Below are 20,156 nucleotides of genomic sequence, written 5' to 3' on the forward strand. Positions count from 1 at the left end.
CTCTTCTAGCGCACCAACACCGCTGCGAAGGACACCCACTTCCTCAAATGCAACGAGCAGCGTGCGGTGAGCAACCCCGGGCAGCCGCATTTTGGTGCAGGCTGGGGCCAGGCTGCTGCGTCTCCACATCAGCCAAAGGAGGAGCAAAAAGGGGAGCAAAAAAGGCAACATCACCTCGGCGTCGTTGGGGAAGCAAGACAAGAGCTTTGCAGGAAAGCGGAGCAGGAAAGTACTTTTATGGGGTTTTTCACAGCTGCTCTCAGAGGAGGGAGGAGGAAGTACGTTGGCAAATCAACCCTTGCCGAGCTGTCGCTCTTCGTGGGGGGGATCGCACCCTGGGTGCAGGATCCCCACGGGACTACCAGAGCTTCGCTTCAGCCCATCTCCTAAGCAAGCCCCCCTTGAAAAAAAAAAAAAAAGCCCCTTCTGATCCAAAATGTCCCTCAAGCTGCCACGGAACTGGGATTTCAACCTGAAAATGGATGCTGCAAAAATAGGTACCGTGACTGCTTCTTTATGCCCTTCTGTTTCTGCTTCAGCCTTTCAGGTGCAAGCTGGGTCTGCCAGCGTGCCTGTGGGCAAGCCCAGCTGCGATTTCGGCTACAGCCCAAACCCAGACTTGCTTCTGGCCTTGGTGGGGGGACCTGGCCCCCAGCTACCGCTTTTGAGACAGCAGATGGTTTGCAAATGGTTTGCAAATGATTTGCAAGAAGTGATTTGCAAACTTGTCACCGAGGGATGCTGCGGGAGCACGGCCGGGGCTGTGGCTCGGGCTGGAGCAGCGGCTGGCTCGGCAGGGTGGGGAACAGGGGGGAGCTGGCAGCGCGGGGCTGCTGCCCACCCAAAATCCAGGTTTGGGGTGGGGTTAAGGCACACGGGCTCGTTCTGCCGGCGGAAGCCTTGTAGGAGTTGAAGTGCAGGTCAAGAGGCGGACAGAGCAGCGCAATCTGGAGGAAGCAATCTACACTTGCTCAGGTTTCTTCGCCCACCCCAGTGTGACTGGTTTCCTCTCACCAGTGCCACAGAGCCCTCTGACGCCCATGCCGGGCTCTGTCCCACGGGACAGCTCCACGGTGTCATTTCCTGGCTTATCTCCTGCCCCTGCCCCGGCTTTGCACGGCCCTCCTCCGCCACGGGATCCATCTCCAGCATGGAAACCCCTTGAGAACGCCTTTGGGAAGGAGTGAGGGCTCCCTACGGCGGGCTTTGCAGCCAAAATATCATGGCAGAGCCAATGCCTACTTTGGGGTCAAGAAACCCCAAAGTTCTTGGGGTCAAGAATCCCCAAAGGGGATTTGGGGGCACGGATGCTGCAGCTGGGGGGGATGCACAAGCCCAGCCCTGTGCACGCACCGAGGCCAAGGCCCTCCGTGGCCCTAGCACTGGCGCCGAAACACAGGCAAGGCACACATCAGCAACTTGATTTCTCCCTGCAGCAGAGAGATTTGACCAAGCCAGTCTCTACGGTGCTGAGCTCTTCCTCCCTGCACCTTGCATCAGCTTGCGAGGTCGTTCTGGCTGGATTTTCTTGCAAATGCAATTTGGACTTCTATCTGAAGCTGTGTTCACCGGGGTGGCCAAACCATTTGCTCCACACAAGGCCCCAAAGGAAGCACCGCTGGTACCCGGCGGCGGCCGTGGCTGGGCTCGGTGATGCACAGCAATGCACAGGATGAGACCCTGGGTGGTCCAGAAGCTTGCAGGCAGACAGAGGAAGCAGTGCCATCTCTTGCACTCCTCAGTTTGCAGGCGTGTGGTGGAAAAAATCTTCACATAGTTATCATAGAAGCATCCTAGATTTCTGCATTGCCCATCCTTAGGATAATTAATATTTTTTTGCACAGCGGCTGTGGAGCAGCGGGTAAATTCAATCGCTAGCTCAGGAAAAGAGGCCAGGGGACACTGAGCCTGCTGGCTGCTGGGAAGCAGACCGGGTAGAGATGGGACACAGGCTTGAGCCTGTGTTGTTGCCAGGAATTGCTTTTTTTCAAGAAAATCTGCTTGTGATGAAATTCTGGGAGCTTTTTGCAGCTCGCAGCTCCCGCGAGCCCATGCGATGAGGGCTGTGTGCGCAGAGACCTGAGCGTTGGGGCACAGATGGGTACCTCGACTCTTCTCATGCTCTGGCGTTTCTGGCTGCAGGGACCAGCCGCTGCCATCTTCAGGGGTGCAGCAGGGATGTGACTTGCTTGTGGAAAATATCTGCAAATTGGTCACCACCGCCCTTGCTGGCTCCTCCCAGCTTCAGGACACTTCCCCCTGCTTGTCCCCAGCCGTCAGGGCACAAGCAGCTTTTGTAAGCCCCAGGACAGTGTGCTGGCTCCTGCGTACTTCCTCCATGCAAAGCTATTTATCTCAATGAAGGAGAAAGTTGCATTTTCAATTTTCATTGCAAAACCTATCGTGACACTTTTGCTTTTAGTGTTTTCTTATTGCAAGTACGCAACATCCCTCCTGTGGCGCAGGAGCAAAGGGGATGGCAGGGAGGGCTCTTGCCCAAGCCCAGGATTTTGGGCGGGAGCCAGTGTCGATGTGGACACCATGGTGGCACCCAATGCAATTTCTCTTGCAAGTCACATTTTGGCAGGGCTCCTCTTTTTGGGGAGCAGGCAGCAGGACACAGGCACCCCGCTACGGCTGGTCCCCGGGGCTGGAGGAAGAGTGAGTGAGGATGTTTTGGAGGAAATATTCAACTTCAGAGGCGGTTACCGCAGGAAACGCTTTGGCGGGCACCACATTTGCTCTTAGCGGCTCTTTCCTGCCCTGTGAGAGTGGCAAGGAGGAGCAGGGTCAAGTGCGGCAAGTGTTGGTGAGGGGAGGAGATGATTGCAAGTGCTGGACCACCGTGGTGAGAGCCAGGGAAAAAGGTTCGCCCCAGCCCCACGTACAATTTTCAGCTGGCCATCTCACATGAGCGGGGCATCGCACTGGCCACAAAAGGTAGAAATGTGGAAAAGTGGTAAGCGAGGGAGCCGCAGCCTTTGTAGTTCTGGTTTTGAGAATGCAGAGAACTTTACGCTGGGCAAAAATAGCTTCACTGTCTGCAAAGGCAAGCTCCCCACAGCTCCCTCCCCATGCCTCCGCGCGAGCCTTGCGGTGGGGCAGTGGTTGGCGAGTGTTCACATCATGGGTAAGAAGGATCCTGCAAACTGTTATTTTGGCCTTAAATGAGCGCAAAGTACAGGGAGAGCTGTCTTGTGCAGAGGGAAAATAGATCTGCGTGTTCATACTGGTACACATGTATGTGCATGAACACGGCTAAGCCATGGGTAAGCACAGGCTTGTACCTTGAGTCTGGCGTTGCAGAAGGGCTGATGCTAAAGAAAGGGGTCCCAAGTGTACCCCTCTGAATGCACATTCCTTATGCACCTGGGAAAGGCTGCAAAGAGGGAGAGAATAAACCTGATTTCCAGCAAGGACCGGGCAATTTAAGCTCCAGGCTGAGAGCAGGAGGAGCCCCCGGGTAGCAGTGTCTGCCGGGTCGCTTCACTTCCATGGTGCGGAGCCCTGATGCAGCCGTGATAGGCTTAGAGGGAGATTAGTATCTCCCATAAAAAGTAGTAAAACATTGCATTTTTCATAAAAGACACGATTTCTCCTTCCAAGACTTGTGCCACTTGAGTATCAGCGCTGCTGGGCTGAGCTGAGCTCTTTGGGGAAGGTGAACACGGGGCTGATGGATGGAGATGCATCCGTGATTTCCACCCCTTTGGGTGTGAGTGCGGACCCTGCGAGCTGCACTGCAACAACTTTGCTTCAGCTTAAGCCCTGGTGGTCATCGGTGCTTGGTACGGAGACCTCGCTCTGCAAACGTTAGTGCTAATTAAACAGAGAAAATATCGGCATCTCTGTTTCATCGAGGGGGAGATGAGGTCCTGTGATCGGATAGGAGAACACACAGCAAAATCTGGTAAGGCATCAGAGTGCTGGCTCGTGGGAGTGCTGCCTTCTGCAGAACGGGGCTAGTCTGCAGCCAGCTCCCCCAGGATCTGCTCTTTGGCAATGGGCAGCACGCTTTCTGCAGAGCAAAGCTTTTGTGGGAGGCACGCGGCACCCTGCACCCAGCAGCCTCCATGCTCCCAGCAGCTGCTCCGCCTCTGCGGATCATTCCCCAAAAATCCTTGCCCCCGAGGAGTCAGCGGCAGCCGCAAGATGTGAAGGAACACGATTTAGGGAGAGGAGCGATGCTGCTCGTGAGCAGTTTGCTGAGAATCATATTAATATTTATGAGGTTTGAGTAATGCAGACGTTTTGGCAAAGAGCAAAGAAGCTGCCAGGAACTTGAGGTGCGATTTGGAAACCCCATTTTGGTTTTTGCATCAGGGTAATCCCCGGTAGCAGCCTGTTTCAGGGGAGCTGGCTGGCAAACCCCTTTCGAAGGCCCTTGCTTACAACCACATCTTCTGCAGGGGGCATCCCGCGTCAGCACGCATTGAGACACAAGCAGCATCCTCAGTGCGTTTCGAAGGCTGATTTTTGGATTCACAATCCTTTTTGATTCTTGGAAAGGGATTTGCAATCCTGTACAGGTTTGTAGTGGAGAAGTGAGCTCGGAGTGCCCTACCCAAGCCTGGCTCCAAAGGATGAAGGCAAAACGCAGCAGGGTTTCTCGCCCCGGGGGATTTCAGAAGGGGAAGCTAGGTAGACTCTTGAACTGCAGCACCCGTGACCTCTGAAGCAACTGCTAACTGCTTGGCACTGAGTGCAGAATGTTTTGTAGGCTCATGCTGCCCGTGGCTGGCTGTGCAGTGGCAGCTCCTGCTCAGGTCTGAGATGCTCCCGGTCCCAAACATCACAAGGCAGTGGCAGGTGATTTTTAATTTTCTCCTTTTTTAAGCTTGTCCTTTGCGCTCAGGTCCACGCCAGGATTCATCGACACTCCTATCTAATGCAGCTTTTGCAGCTCTCTGCTCTGCTGACCAGCTCGGGGGAAAAGCGAGCACCCGGGGGCAGAGATACGGGGCCACCCCAAGGCATTGCACAACGCCTCCCTCACGGCCCTGCCTCAGCCCGAACGCCCTCTACCAGCAAACGCAGCGGGGCTGAGGGGCCCGAATCCTGCACCACCCTCAACTGCAGGACCCAGCCAGGTGCTATCAGCTCCGTTTTAGCAGGGGAGACGCCAGACCTCAGGAAATCGCCACGTGCAGAGACCAGTGAAGCTGAGTTCCCCTGGAGTCATATAATTATTTTTGCCCTGCGACCATAAATGCTAACTCTACCCAGCTGGGTTGCGCACTGGGGTCCTCCAGTGTGCAGTCCAGAGGCAAAAATCAAAGCGTCCCTTCTGGAAACGACCCCTCCCAAGGCATTTACTATCACAGAAGCATTCAGAGATGCCACAGGGCCATGCTGCCGGTCCCTGGCACAGCTCGGAGGCACCCGTGGTACTCGTCTACACGATGCAAACAGGAGACGGGACACTCTCTGCCCAGCCGGTAAATCCGCACTGGCACTTTTTTCCCCCCTTGGAGACTTTCCAGTCTCATTGTGTGAGAACTGCTCCATCGGAAACATCAGGCAACGCTCTCCCGGAGCAAACCTGTAATTTCCAAACAGTTTTTTTCCTGGGTCATTCTGCTATCGCTGCTGCAGGCTGTTTGGGGTGGGTATAAAAAATCCACACACTCCCATTAAAAGAAAAAGCTAATGATTTTCTTCTCACTTGCAAGACAATTACTCCCACGCAGGAAAAAGGAAGCACACACTGACAGATACTGCAGCCACTTCCTTTAAAAACTCTAGCCAGTTTGCTGAGCACAGGCAGAGGGGCAGAGAGCCGCTCTCGCTGTCGTAGCTTAAATAGGTCCTGGGGACGTGGGTCTGCTGGCAGCTCGTCCCTGCGCATCCCCGCCAGCCCGTTCCTCTCTTTCCTTGGCAGCCCGCTCCAAGAGCGTGATGACCGGCGAGCCAGCGGGCGCCCGGCCGGCCTCCCCCAACCCGCTAGAGCGGCCCCTGAAGATCGGCTGGCTGAAAAAGCAGCGCTCCATCGTCAAGAACTGGCAGCAGCGGTACTTCGTGCTCAAGGGCCAGCAGCTTTACTACTACAAGGACGAGGACGATGTCAAACCGCAGGTAGGACGCGTCCGCCGGGCTTTGCCGGTCCTCAGTCTCCCCCTTCTTGCAACTTTGCTCATCGGGAAATGGCCTGGGATGGGTTTGGAGTAGGGTACTAAAGAGGTTTTCTGCCTTTGGGCAGTAACAGAGATGAGATACCCTGATCAGGATCATCTATGCACTTAAATTCTTGAAGTGCCTGCAAGCTCTGCTGGGGGCTTGGTCCCTCTGTGCCCAAACAACGGGGAGCTGGAAAAAAACCCAGTTACCAACTAGAAAGTTGCTATCATTCTCCGAAACAACAGAAACAGGCGGGGGAGAAAAAGTTTGGTACACCACCAATTTTGTGATGGCAGGTGGAGCAATGGGTGCACAAAATGAAGGGAGCTTTGAGAGAGGTTTCAGCCGTGCACTTGGTGGGAAAGGCGTCCGGCAGGATGCCTTTAGGAAAAAACAAGCAGGACTTTCAGCACAGCCTGGGTGTGAGGATCTGCCCAAGACAGACCTCACGGCAGGGCTGTGGGCTGGACAGATGACAGCGAGGGGCAGCTGCGTCCTTAGGACCTCTTGCCACAGGAGAGGGCAGCTGGAGGCATAAGGAAAGGAAATCTCTCTCCAGCCTCCGGGTTCGTATCCCATCCTGGCCCAGCCCCATCCTTTGCAGAAGGCTCGGCGGTGCAGCTGCAGTTTGCATTATTCGGCTGCCACCCTGGTCCACCCTGCGCAGCCAGAGGAAACCTGCCCCGCTGCCTCTTCCTCTGAGGGAAAAGGCTGGAACTCTGCTGAACGTTCTGGTGCATGTCAGCTCTGATGCTTTTTGAGATCCCCAGGAGAGCACAACGTGCACCCAACCCTTTGCACAAAACAGGAGTGTGATCGCCCACTTGGGCATGATTTAAATGTCCGCACCAGCGCCCGACGCCCGCAGCCCTCTGGCAGCATCATCCCATCTTCAGCGCCTCTGGGCTGTAACAAGCCCTCCGTCTCACCCGTATAAACCATTTCTTAGGGTATGCATTGTACTACGATTGCCAGGAAGAAATCAGGTTGTTTTCCCAATTTATATGGATAACTTCTTAGTTTTTCAACCATTTTCTCCATACCATAACTTGCTTTTTGAATATCTACCATCTTTTGCTTGTTTCGAGAAATTTCAGGGAAAGGTCCTCCCCATTGCCGGCAAAGCCATTCTCTGTACAAATTGTTGCGTGGTAGCAAAACTAATCTGAAGGTAGAAAACGCTCGTAAGGGGAGGGCGATGAGTAGATCCTCGGGGTGACGGCACAGGGCTGAGCCCGGCGGGATGCAGGTCCTATTTCTGGCTTTGCCCCGTTTCAGGGGTGACCGGGAAGAGCAGTCTCCCTGGCTGTAAATGGGATGTAGAAACAGAAAGTCCTGTAAAAAGCTTATTGCTACTCATTGTGCTTTTGGCAGCTCCCGCTGTGACCCCGATGCACCATCCCGGGTCATTTTAAACCTCTCTGGTCCCATCCACGATTCTGACGGATACAGCTGCGATGCGACTTTGGGAGCGCTGAGGGCCCTCGCTGCTTGCAGGAGCCCGATGGCTCTCAGGAGGCTGAAGTCGCTGAGAAACTCCATTTCTGTGGCGCAGCCTCATTTCCTGCCCCAGGAGGCCTCCGGTGCTGACTCACTCGCCCGCTCGGCCCCCACGTGCCTCGGCCGCTCCCCACCCGAACCCTCCCGCGGGGACCAGGCTGCCCTGTTTGCCACCACAGGCGGGGAAAGGAAGGTCCAAAGGAAACAGCTGTTTTCCACTTGGCCTTTTTACTTCTCCTCCCTTTTTCTTCTTTCTCTCTACTCCTCTCCCGCAAACTTTGGGTTTGGGATGTAAGTGATGCTGTGTTAAAGGAACAGTTTTCCTGCTCTGGTGCAGCAGGAACAGGATGCTCCAGTGTTTTGCCAAGTCCCTTCTCCTTTGTACTTTCTTCTTCCGCTCCCAGTAGGGGTTAAAAAAAGCACGAGACGGGAGGAAAAAAAGGAAAGAGTAAAACAACCAGTTTTCTTATTCCGCGAATCATTTAATCAGCAAAACTGGCATTTAAGATACATCCCTTACTGTTTGAAAAGTCATTTTTAGCATATATATGAGGCCACCAGGTCCTGCAATCCCTCTGAAAGGACTTGGATCCTCAGTGCTGACACACGGTAGCGCCAGCCTCGCAGAGACGGGACACGGGTATTTGCAGCTCCTGCTCTGCTTTGTCCTAGGGTTGCCTGTCTCTCCAGGGAAGCACCATCAAGGAGGTGGCCAGCAGCCCAGAGGAAGGAGGGAAATTTATCTTCGAAATCATCCCAGGTGAGGATGCTTCACTCCTCTTCGTTGCACGCTTTTGGGCTGGACTGTTCACCCCAAATCATTTGGGCAAGTCTTTTCGCCAGTCCTTTTGCTCCCACTTCTTTTCAAGGTCCCCACAGCGCTGTGTTACACATGAAAACTAATGTCTTGCTTTGCAATATTCACACGTCGGGGCTGGAGGAGGGCCCTGCGTCAGTGCACACGTCCCATGCTGAGAAGCCTCGCCAAGCTGCAACGTTAAGCAGTTTCTGTTCCTTTCTTGCAGACCTTCAGCAAGGGTGGAATGTAAGAGCACTGCTTCATTTCACAGCCAAATAGACATTAATGGAGAAATTTGGAGCCAAAAGCATTTAGCAAAGAAAACAACAAGAATGTGTCTTTTCTCCTCCAATCCTCTCTATAAATGATGCATAAATGGTTTTTTTGCAGGGGTCTCTGGAGACCAGAACCGGACAGGGCAGGACACCTACGTGCTCATGGCTAATTCCCAGTCTGAGATGGAGGAATGGGTTAAATCCATCCGACGAGTGCTGGGGTCAGCATCAGGAGGTAATGGGGAGCAGGGACAGCTCTTGGAGAGGCGATTTCCTACCACCTCCTCATGCTCCACAGTACTTTTGTGCAAGGATTTCAAAGCTGGGCTCATAAATCCTTGAAACTGGAAAACGGAGCTGTAATGTGACCGCAACTTGTAATGCCTTAAAAATCTACTCCTAGACTGGACCCTGCGGTGTTGGGTCTGCTGCAAACACGGGCAGCGTTAAGGAAATGGCAGCCAAGCACGAATGAAGATTTCTGGGCTGATTTCAACCTCTTTTGCAAACTTCTTCATTGACTTATTGACCCCAGAAAACGTTCTTGAAAACAACTCATATTCAGGGACAAAGCATTGAAAAATCTTGCCTTTCACCTGCCAATTTCCTTGCTTTGCTTTTCTTCCAGCTTTTCTTGCTCAGCCCAGCCCTTCTGCCCCCATTTTCTCTGCAGAGTCTGCCTTGGCCATGCAATCACCCTCTCCACACTCAGGCAAGGCTTGCGGTGACAGGATCCTTGCTTCCAGCCCCCTCAGGCATGCATTTATGCCGTTACAAAATTGTGGTCAGGGAAGTATAAAACATGAATCGATCAGAAAGAAGCACACCATAAGTTTGCCACCACAGGCAAAGCCCGCAAAGGAAGCAGCAAAGGTCACTCCAGCCACTTTTCCTGTAAGGATGAACTATCCAGACTTTTCCTATAAGGATGAACTCCTATAAGCAAGATCCACCAATGAAACAGGGCTGGGAGTCTTTTTAGCTCTCTTCCAAAAGAGCACTAACCTGGATGGTCACCCTGAGCCTCTCCACCCTCTCTCTGCGCCTTGCCCTGACTATTTATATAATTTTTTTATAGGGTCCATGCCCTTCAGCTGTATAAGGCAAGCACGATGGAGCTCTGGTCTCCCATAGCTCCTGTGTTAACACAGATCACAGCAGTTCGGAGGCAAGCAGGTGCTGCCAGTTTGAGCTCTTTCACTGTGACCCTGCCATAAGTACAGATAAGCTTCACCCGAATGATGACACAGCTGCTTTTTGTCTCCAGCCCTGGTGTCTTCTGCCTCTGAGCTGACACGTGCTGTGCCCTGGGGTAGGCAGCATTACTCATCTGAAATCAGGGTTGCATGAGCCAGAAATTTTCAGGGCATTGCCCCACCTGGCTCTAATATTTAATAACAACTCTGCATCTGATCCTTGGTTAAACTTAGGAGGCTGCCAGTTTCTTCCAGCTAGATAAAGTAACCTTATATGATAGAAAATGTAAATTTATAGTAGTACAGAGAGCCCCGAGGATAGCAGAGGAGTCAGATACTATGGAGCTGCAGTTTATGTCAGTGCACAGGTTAACAGACCCGAAACTTCACGCTTTAGGGTTTTGGCTTCAATGCAAGCTGAGGCAACATGTGCTTTTAAAGCAACCCACTGCACAGTGGAGGTTTTGGCAAGAGCCCACATGGAAGCAGCCCTGTATGACCCAGCTACTTGGGAGCTTCCTGTACACCAAAAAGCAGAGCAGCTGCAAAAGCGTGAAGCAACAGCAAAAGCATCTCCAAAGTCTCGGAGGGGCTTTGCAGGTCTGCCTGCCACCCTACAATGACAGCCACCCGCCGGGTGGGCTGGCATGGGCATCGCATTGGCCCTGGGGACCTATCCCCACATTAACAAATCTGCCAGCTTACAGTAAATAAGCAATCCATTATCAGCTACCAAAGCGGGGGTGGGGGAGGGAAGCTATTTGCCTTTACTGTGCACAATGACAAGTTTATATTCATTATTTAAAAGTGTAAGCAAGTCATAAATGAAAAATCCCCATGATCAGGCAGGTGCTGACAAGCCTCGTGGTTCCAGATGAGAGTGTTTACTTGCATTTTCCTGGTCTGGAAGATACACGGGAATTATTTCAGCTTTCAGAGCACGAGGTGAACACATTGCAGGCACTGCCAGGGCAAAAATATGGTAGAGGACCACAGGACCCTTTGCCATGAATATCCCAGAGAGAGTTCAAGTTGGAATTTGTCTGCTCTTACCATGCCCCAGGCTCCAAGGAGGAAGAGCTGGGATGCAGGCTGCTGCCTTCCCACCCTCAAGCTCTTCTTTTGCTGCGAGTTCAGGAGGAAAAAGCCATTGCTCCGAAGGAAAGGTACCACCCGCTGCAAAATCCTGCTCTTCTTTGCACAGGGGAGTTTCTGGAGGGTGAGAGGGGAGGGGAAGAAAAGCAACAAAATCAGTAAGACTTCCAGGCCCGAATCTCTGCAAGACTGCTTTTCTTATTTCTTGGTGGCCTCCTGTGCTTTCTGTATCCTTCAGGTTTGCGTAAGGAGCTTGCCTTCTCTTCCCTGTGCCTCACATCAGCCTTTTTGCTGTTCCTGTCTCCCTCTGTATCAGCACCCTGCTCCAAGGCAGGCAAGCAGCATGGCAAAAAACAAGGCTCACTGCTTGGTTTTAATAATTTTGACAACTGTTAATTATTCGGAGGAGGAATAAGGTTTCATTTTGCTATTATTTCTTTGGAAGAAGTTCTGCTTTCTCCCAGTTTGCAGACTTCGTGTAGCTCCCATGCTATCAGAAAAGCAGGTACTGCCATTACATTTGCACGATGCACTTTAGCAGGTAGAGCACCTTTAGCAAAGTTTTTGGGCCCCTCTAACCTCTGTGTCCTTTCCCTAGCGGTGTTTGGCCAGCGCTTGGCAGAGACCATGGCCTATGAGCAGCGGTTTGGGCAGCACCAGGTCCCCATCCTGGTGCAGAAGTGTGCCGAGTTCATCCGGGAGCACGGCATGAGCGAGGAGGGCATCTTCCGCCTCCCCGGCCAGGACAACCTGGTGAAACAGCTCAGGGACGCGTTCGATGCTGGGGAGAGGCCATCATTTGACCGGTAACGCTGGATTCCCCCTCTCCTACTCAACTAGGTCTCATACACCCCAAAATCTGGGGAAAAGCAGCCCCAGAGAGCCCAGTAGTGCCCTGCAGGAAACTTGGACCCTCCAGAAGGGCTTGGCGAGGAGAGAGAATTCAGCAGAAACCCCAAATGGAGGCAAAAGCAGAATCAGAGGGTGCTGAAATGAGATTCATGGAAATAAAGGAAAGCATTTAGGAAAATCCTGGCCCCACGCAGTGATTTGCAGGAGCAGCCAAGGAAGGAGGCAGACGAAAGAGCCTACGTAGCCTAACAGCTAAGGGGAGAGGTTTAGAGAAAGGAGAGCAAGTAGAGGATCATAAATAAGCTCAGAGAGCACCCTGATGCACACAGTAGAAGTTACTTCTTTACCTGCCAGGCAATAGCTGTGATATTTTCTTCCTGTTGCTTTTCCCTACACCACTGTATAGAGATAGGAGAGAGCTTTTGGCTGCTGCAAGGCTCCATCCTCCTGACACCCTTCCTCCGCAGGGCCAGGAGGGAATGGCAAACTCCCTAAAGCTGGGAGAGCTGCCTGTAGGTCTCAGAGAGGCTTTGGAGAGAGACATTTGCTACTGCTATCCCTGCCATGCCCCATGCAAAATTAGAGAAAAAAGGTAAACCCCTGGTGCATCTCTTTATAAAGCCCTCCCTTGATAGCTCGCAGACCAGCTGCCCCTGCAGGTGCCTCGTTATCTCTAACGAGGTTTCCCACCTGTCCCCAGCCCCAAGTCAGGGTTTGACCCCTTGCTTTTGGTCCCACTTGCATACAGCATTGCCCAGCCTCCCCTGCTCGCTCGTGCAGGCTGCTCTGGGGCTTTACCTGATGCTTTGCACTGGTGAAAGCAACGACCACTGTGCTGGGATAAAGGAGACGTGGGTTCTGCCTTCCCAGGCACCTGAAGGGAGGCTTTTTGGTTTAATTCCTGCCCTGCCCTGTCCCCCATAATGGAGACAAGGAGTGCCCAGGCTGCTGCGTGTGTATGAAGGTGCTTGATACTGGCTGTGGTGATGCCCCATCTACGCAGACCAGCTCTGAGAGCCGCTGGCAAAATCTGGGCTGCTTGTGGGAGGGGAGCACCCAAAACCAGGAGCTTCCCTGGACTCCTGTGCAAAATAGTTTGCCTAAGCGCAGTGCAGGGGCCTCGTCTCTGTATTTGCAGGCCTGTCCCTAACTGCAAAACTTTTCCTATTTTTACCTAGCCTTCTGCAGCTTTGTTAGGAAAAACTACAGCACTTTTACCTAAATAACCCCTGTGCTGTGCCAGGAAGAGCCGCGGCTGCTCTGGAAGCGTAACCATCCTGGCTGGTGGTTTTGCAGCTGAATATTTCTGGCTTTGTGGGTGCCAGAGTCCTGCTGAGAGCTTTCCTGTTGTAACCTGTATGGGGGTCATAGGAAGGTGAAGCCTTTTTTTTGTTTCCCCAGAGCTGTGTTTTGCAGCGGGCATGGTGAGGGAGTCTGGCCCTTTTCCCAGCACCCTGCGATGTTAACCCTGTGCTGCAGGCTTTGGTATGAGCATTGCTGCGGTGATCTCAGGGTGACTGCAACCCCCGTGCACTTCAATCAAAACATTTTCTTAGTGATGAGGAAGGCAAATAATGGGGTTTTGAGTGACCTGAATGCTGCAAGATGCTGGCTCGACCTTCAGTGCCATCTTCGCAGCCTGTTTGGGTTTGCACAGGCACACTTGTGCGCACAAGCACGGCAGGACTGAGTGGGGAGTGTTAGAAAGCTGCTGTTGCAGCCCAGGCATCCAGGATGCCTAATAGTGTGTATTTATAGGCCCTACAAAAACACAGCTCTGAAAAAATTCCCCTATGGCTATGTGTGCTTGTTAAAAATAATAGTATTTTAAAAACCCCAACCAATCCTAAAAATAAATGACCTGGAGGATTTTTGCTAGAAGTTTATAACAGTTTAGCGACTTCAAGGTAGGTCAAATTAGAGGCTTACGATCTTGACAGTGTCCTTTTGACATAATGTAAACTATATGGTATGCAAAGCTGCAAACATCTGTCCCGGCTGAACATCTTCAGTAATTGCTGTTAATTTTAAAAACCCCAGGCAAGCTTCGCCAGCTCCGCACAGAGTGGGGAGTGCCTGCCAAACATGTGAACGCCAGGCAGTATTTGTGTGCAAACCCTCATGAGTCAAACGTAGGCTGGGAAGGCTCAGCCCGGGTATGAACGCTGGGGACCTGCCAGCCCCACGGTGGGGAAAATCTCCACCAAGCATTTATTTTCCTGCCAGCTGGGGCTGTTCCTTGGCTTGGGGTGCCGTATGGATTCCCCCCAGCTTGTTTTGGCCTCCCTATTTATCTCTCTGTCTCCCGCATCTATACGCAGAGCTTAAATACAGCCTCATGCTCCTGGAGCAGGGTTGGGTTTGCGCACCAGCTGGGTGCGAGTTTCACGTGAGCGGCTCTTTGCACATTGCAGGGATACGGATGTGCACACCGTGGCCTCTCTGTTCAAACTCTACCTGCGGGAGCTCCCCGAGCCAGTTGTACCCTGGATGCAGTATGAGGATTTCCTGCTGTGCGGTCAGGCGTTGGATGTGGATGAGAGAAAGGTAGAGATGCATTCATTTCTCTCCTTCTGGTCTATAAAATTAGCTGTGTTTCAGTGCCAGGGCTTTGTGAGTTGGAGGTGTCAGGTGCATATACAGCTGTGCATTATAAGCTGTGTAATTACTGACCTTTGAAATCTGGGGAAAAAAAAAAAAAAAGGGAAAAAAAAATAAAAAGGTAAAATCTCCCAAAGCCAGCGGGGTTTCCCAACTTGACAATATGGGTTTATCCATTTTAAAGCTTAAATTTCTGGAGCAGATCTAAGAGCTGCTCAGCACCTCTTTTCGTTGAGCCCTTGCAGCAAACAGCGAGTGTGAAAACCAAGAGAGCAAGGAAACACAACCTCCTGCAGCCTCCATCAGCCCGAGCTGAGAGCGGAGCTGGCGGAGGGCTCTGGGTGAGACCAAGGAAAGAAGTGGGGATTTGGGAGAGGGAGAATAGATGGGAACTGTCTTTTCTTAACTATATATCTGAGTGGAAAAGAAGCCCCCGCCACTGCAAAAAAGCCACTCACAGATGCTGTTCTTATACACAAAAAAATAAGGCGGATATCCTCGGTAGCATGAGCTGTGGGAACTGCAGTGCTCAGCCCTATATTTCAAGGGCAAATGTTTCTTGTAGGTTGTTTCACTTCAGGGTCTTTGGGGTTAAAAATGTCCGATAGGTTTATACACAAGAAACACAAGGTTAGGCATGATCAGCCCTTTCCAAAGAGCTCACCGCACACATGCTGGGCTGGAGGGGACCCTGCTCCTTCCTTTGCTGCTGTGGCAGCAGCAGTGCCGGGCAATGGGCTGCCTCTTCTTGCTGAGCACCGTGCAAAAACTTATCCATGTCTATGCCTGGTCTGCTGGAGAAATGTAATTTCCAAGGCGAGCAAATGCCAAGAGGTCATGTGCCATACAGGGATGGATGGATTGACCAAGAGCCACTCTTGAGCCCACATACATCTGTGAATCTTGATAGAGCTATTTCTTAACTTGCATTTAGGGCCATCAGGAACTCCTGAAGCAACTGTCCCTCCTTCCCAGAGACAACTACAACCTCCTCAGCTATATCTGCAGGTCAGTCCTCTGCACAAGGTATAAACAGCTCAGATTTGGTGCTGGTGAATAGAAATATCATCCCAAAGGCTGAGGCTGACTCCTCTGGAGAGAGCCCTCTTAAGCTGTGTTTCTGTTCTCAAGGCACCAGATCCTGACTTTTGTAAAGGGAGAATTTCAGCCATGGGGGTAAACACCTTGATGATGTCTGAGTATAAATGCCTACCCTAAAACTCGCCTACAAATCCCTGAGAACTAAAATCAAATGTAGTTTTTCTAGACAAAGCCTTGTGCAACACACTGTTGGGTGTCACCCAGCCTGCGTGATTTTTCTGTGGTTATTAAATATTAGATGGGGGTTTTCCCTTTCTTTTTGATCTTTTTTTGGGCGAGCAGTTCATCACATGGTGGTTTTTTTACTGACATGGGCTCCTCAGTACAAGAAGGACATCGAGGTGCTGGAGCATGTCCAGAGAAGGGCCCAACCTAAATGATTCTATGATTCTAAGACCCAGCTTGAGTTTGCAGTTATAAAGCAACTATATGTTTCTGTCCTTGGGACTTAGAGGAAGAGCTGGATGGATTAATCAGGATTTTATACCAGTGGGTGTGTAAGGCTTTTTGCAGTCTGACTTGAAATATTTGCCCTTGGATTATGGCAGGTTTCTACATGAAATACAGCTGAACTCTAGCGTCAACAAGATGAGTGTGGATAACCTGGCAACAGTGATTGGAGTGAACCTCATCAGACCCAAGATTGAGGATCCTGCAATTATCATGAGAGGTAAAAGGGACTCCTGGAATAATTGGCATAGGAACACCTGATATGCTGAAATAGTCAGTTGCATCTGCAATCTTGAAATTAAAAATTTTCTATGGTAGACTCACGAATATAAGCCAGACACGTGCCTGGGCACAGTAAGTACAGCAGGGTAAAGCCATGTGTTAGTTAGGCTATAAAGTGTTAATGGTGGCAAAAACCTCTCAGGAGTCGCACTGTGTGTTCCCTCCATAGATTTCAAACTATTCAGGAATTTGGTGAAGTCATCTTTCTTTTGCTTAGAGCAGGAAGGTATGAAATTCTTCTTCAAGAAACAAAGGAAACTCAAAGAAATTACTGTTTAGCTGAGCCAAACTGTAATCCAGTGGGCAAGGACAGATGCAGCAGAACGAATAGAAGAAATATTCTAAGGCCAAAGACTGCTCTGCTCTACATCAATGCAAATGGTCCAGATATTCATACGCCTGTTCATATAACTGATACTTGTAGTTTGCTTGTCAAGCCAAAGAAGCATAATTTGTGGCTTGGGGCAGCTGAGCAGACTCCTGTCTCGGTTGCTCCATGGTCCACTACTGCTGTTCTGGAGTGACATCCCTCTTGGTTTTATGATCGTGCTCCTTGTCTTCACCTGCATTACTGTGTGCATCTCCATTTTGGACACCAGAAAGACCAACCAGAAAACACAAGTGTGGGTGGAAGAAAGCCCATTGCATCGGGTTTGCCGCTGACAGATCTCTAATTTCTTCCAGGCACACCACAGATCCAGAAAGTGATGACTGTGATGATAAGTGACCATGCAGACCTCTTTCCCCCATCCAAGGATGTGCCGCCCTCCCCACCTGCCCAAAACAATGACAAGAAGGCCCCCATCCCACGCAGCTCTGTGGGCTGGGACGCTGCAGAGGACCCTGCAGTGCCCAGGAGGGAGAGCTTGATCCAAAGGCAAATGGTAAGGCTAGATCCTCAGAGAAAGAATAAAACATAAATTGAATAAATGTGTGATTAATTATTATGGGATCTAACAGGTCAGTGAGCCACTAAGAGTGCTTGCTATTAACAGCATAAAGAGCTGTAACTGTCATCCCTGGAACATCTACATCAGGAAAATGACGTAGATAAATTTTCCACTTTCCTGTGGAAAATCTACTATTCTGGGAAAAATGAAAACTCCTAAAGTTTTTTAGCTGAAAGGCAGAATAGATGGAACCTTTTCAGTTCATGCTAGTGAAGTGAACATTGAGGATTAATGGCTTTTCTCAGAAAGAAAGAATCTCTGCAAAAAGTTGTTTTTAATGGAAAACACGGTGCAACCCAAAATAATTTTTTTATGGAAAACTTGTGGCCATTCCTATTAGCATGTTAAAATGTGCCTTTTGTAAATATTGCAGTCACAGCAGTCACTGCAACCTGTCTCTGCTCACAAGGCAGGATGAGGCTGTCCTAATGCCTGGGTCTGTTTTACAGAGAGATGACCTGAATTCCAGCAGTGCCCCCGGACCAGCTGCGAGCTCAAGTGCACCCAGAGAAGATAATGCGCCCAAAGATACACTGGGAATGTGGAAAATGCAGTCAAGGAAAAGAACTCAGACTTTACCGAACAGGAAGTCTTTCCTGACGGCTGCTTCTCCAGGGGAGAAAGGCAGCAATGACAAAAATGACATATTTGCCAGTGACTTTTGGAAAAGCTCCCCTGAGAGCAGCATGCGCTCTGTGGTCGCTGACGGACATAAGAGAACGTTGTCTCATGATCTTTTTAGGCTGCTCGACCGTCACCGGGCTTCGACCTACGATAACGTTCCTACCTCCCAGGCAGAAAGTGGGGAAGGCAGCAGCTCCAGCCCCAGCCCTGTGAGCAGCGACAAGGATAAGGAATTTCTACCCTGCCCCAGTCCCAGCCATCAGCCAAAGGAAATAGCCAGTCCCATCAGCAGCCCTGCCGAGGTCTCCGAGCCTGATCAGGAGAGCAGGGAGTCCCTGCAAAACATAATCGTGAAGCTGAAACAAGTAATGGAGGTACAGAAAAATGACTACGAGGAACAAATTAAAAGGTAACACGCTGCATGGTGCTGCTTTCTGGAGAGTATGAAGTCTTCAGCTCATGTTATTAGAACACTAGTATTGCACAGATTTATTTACCAGTAATACTATACAGTATATAACAGTAATGACTAATGATAAAATATAGTATTATAGTAGGCTATCTAAAAGTCAGCGCTCATGTACATGTGTTGCTAATGTTATATTACTACAATGTTAATACTCCATAGTTCTTATTACATCATTACATTGTATGGCACTAGAAAGTTTCTGCAATAAGTTCACTGTCGTAATTCTTGTCATTTCTACAATTTGTACCATTATATTATCCAGAATTCTGATGTAGCATTATTACCTTATTAGTTGTAACCATCAGTGTTACTATAGCTTCACATATTGTTATCATATTATTATATATCATGTGTATTGATTTATTGCATCGTATTATGTGGGCATTGAGGGTCAGGGGATCAGGACAGAACCTTTGGCTTATTTTATTGCTTAATGACACAGAGGGCAGAGTCCTTAAGAGCCAAACGATGACTTCCTGGCACTCTCCTGATTCAATCCTTTCACGCTCCGTTTCTCTTTGCAGTCTCGAGAAGGAAAACTATGATGTCTGGGCCAAAGTGGTGAGGCTGAATCAGGACATTGAGAGGGAGAAGAAGAAGTCGGAGGAACTGGAGCTGAAGTTGATGAACGTGGAGCGCTCACGGGAGGACATGGAGAAGAAAAACAAGATGCTTGAGGAGGAGATAAAAAACTTAGCTAAATCCACAAGCAAAATCGATGCCAAAACCAACTAGAAGACACCCAGCTGTGCACAGACATCAAATGCAGCTGCCTGAATCCACAGGAATTGCCAAGCAGGTTCAGAGCCAGGGACTTGTATCGTCCGGTGTTCTGCTACTGACCACGGGCTGGTTCGGAGGAAGGAGCCCAGAAGTTAGAGGCTGGTTTATGCTCTGAAACAGGAAATTTCAAAAGTATTCTTTAGCTTTTTTGATGTGTTTTTTTTTTCAACTCCTCTTTCAGCTGCTCAAGTTACCTGTAGAACAGGCCAATACTTCTTGCTGCTCAATCAGAATATCTTGCACTCAGGAGATCAGGTTAAGGACACATTATGCCTTTACAAAAATAAACCAGCAAGCATCCCTCCTGCCAGCCGGCTGGCTCCTTGCTGGAGACACCCACAGGGCTTCTGAGTGGAACAAAAAGTCCATAAATCCTGGAGCTGGGGAGACAGAAAAACCCCGAGGTCTGGGGTGGCGCAGCCTGTCACGCAGTGTGCCTGGACAGTGGGCTGCAAATGCTGTCAGCACCACGGCTGAGATGTTCACATGAACACATACAGTCAATTATTGCTCTCATAGAGGACGAGAAGCCCAGACAGCCCATCGGGTCTGCTGAGAAAAGGTCTCAAACAGCATCATTGTGCCAGACTCATCTATATCAAGGCTCAAAATAGTATATACTCGGAGGTATAAAATCACAATATCATAAAAACCTCTTTAGTTAAGTGGCTGTTCAGTTATTTTAAATCACTGTTCCTTATAGCCATGTGTATATAAATCCAGCACAGCTGCTGATGAGGCTTTGGAGAGCACTTTCATGCATCCATACACGGAGCTCTTTGTGCAGAGGGACTCCATCAGCAACTTTACCCGGTACAGAAAATGGAGCTTCTGCATTTTTCTTGGTGGACATTTTTCAAAGAATAACAGATCTGGACTTACTTACCAGCTCCGCTTTTGTTTTTCATAATTTCATCAGCGTAGAACAGGATTTCCTTAGCCACCCTGGTGGAAACCTGGGTTTGCACCCCAACCACGATGCTGGGTCTCTCCCTGTCACTTGCTGCCATCAGCATAAAGACTAACTGGACCCGAAAGTCTCATGGTGCCAGGGTGGCTATT

General features: G+C 50.3%; 1 protein-coding gene across 2 annotated transcripts; it reads left to right on the forward strand.

The window, feature by feature from the left end:
* Positions 1-436: 436 nt before the first annotated feature.
* Positions 437-19,217, forward strand: ARHGAP25 (Rho GTPase activating protein 25). 2 transcript variants are annotated; one of them, XM_009482126.2, is made up of 11 exons: positions 437-497; positions 5,882-6,075; positions 8,290-8,377; positions 8,807-8,926; positions 11,581-11,788; positions 14,249-14,381; positions 15,370-15,443; positions 16,085-16,206; positions 16,953-17,152; positions 17,668-18,251; positions 18,836-19,217. In XM_009482126.2, exons 1-11 carry the CDS (start codon positions 437-439, stop codon positions 19,044-19,046), a joined length of 1,995 nt encoding a protein of 664 aa, XP_009480401.1. In that variant the 3' UTR covers positions 19,047-19,217. The 2 variants fall into 2 exon arrangements, with proteins under 2 accessions (XP_009480401.1, XP_075580153.1); XM_075724038.1 differs by lacking the exon at positions 8,807-8,926.
* Positions 19,218-20,156: the final 939 nt, after the last annotated feature.

Source organism: Pelecanus crispus, chromosome 21, assembly GCF_030463565.1.
Source record: "Pelecanus crispus isolate bPelCri1 chromosome 21, bPelCri1.pri, whole genome shotgun sequence".
In the NCBI taxonomy this organism is placed as follows: Eukaryota; Metazoa; Chordata; class Aves; order Pelecaniformes; family Pelecanidae; genus Pelecanus; species Pelecanus crispus.

Coding starts and splice junctions, on each gene's coding strand:
- ARHGAP25 (XM_009482126.2), top strand. CDS start 437: ATGTCCCTCAAGCTGCCACGGAACTGGGATTTCAACCTGAAAATGGAT. Junction 11,789..14,248: donor GAGAGGCCATCATTTGACCG/GTAACGCTGGAT, acceptor TGCACATTGCAG/GGATACGGATGTGCACACCG. Junction 14,382..15,369: donor TGGATGTGGATGAGAGAAAG/GTAGAGATGCAT, acceptor ACTTGCATTTAG/GGCCATCAGGAACTCCTGAA.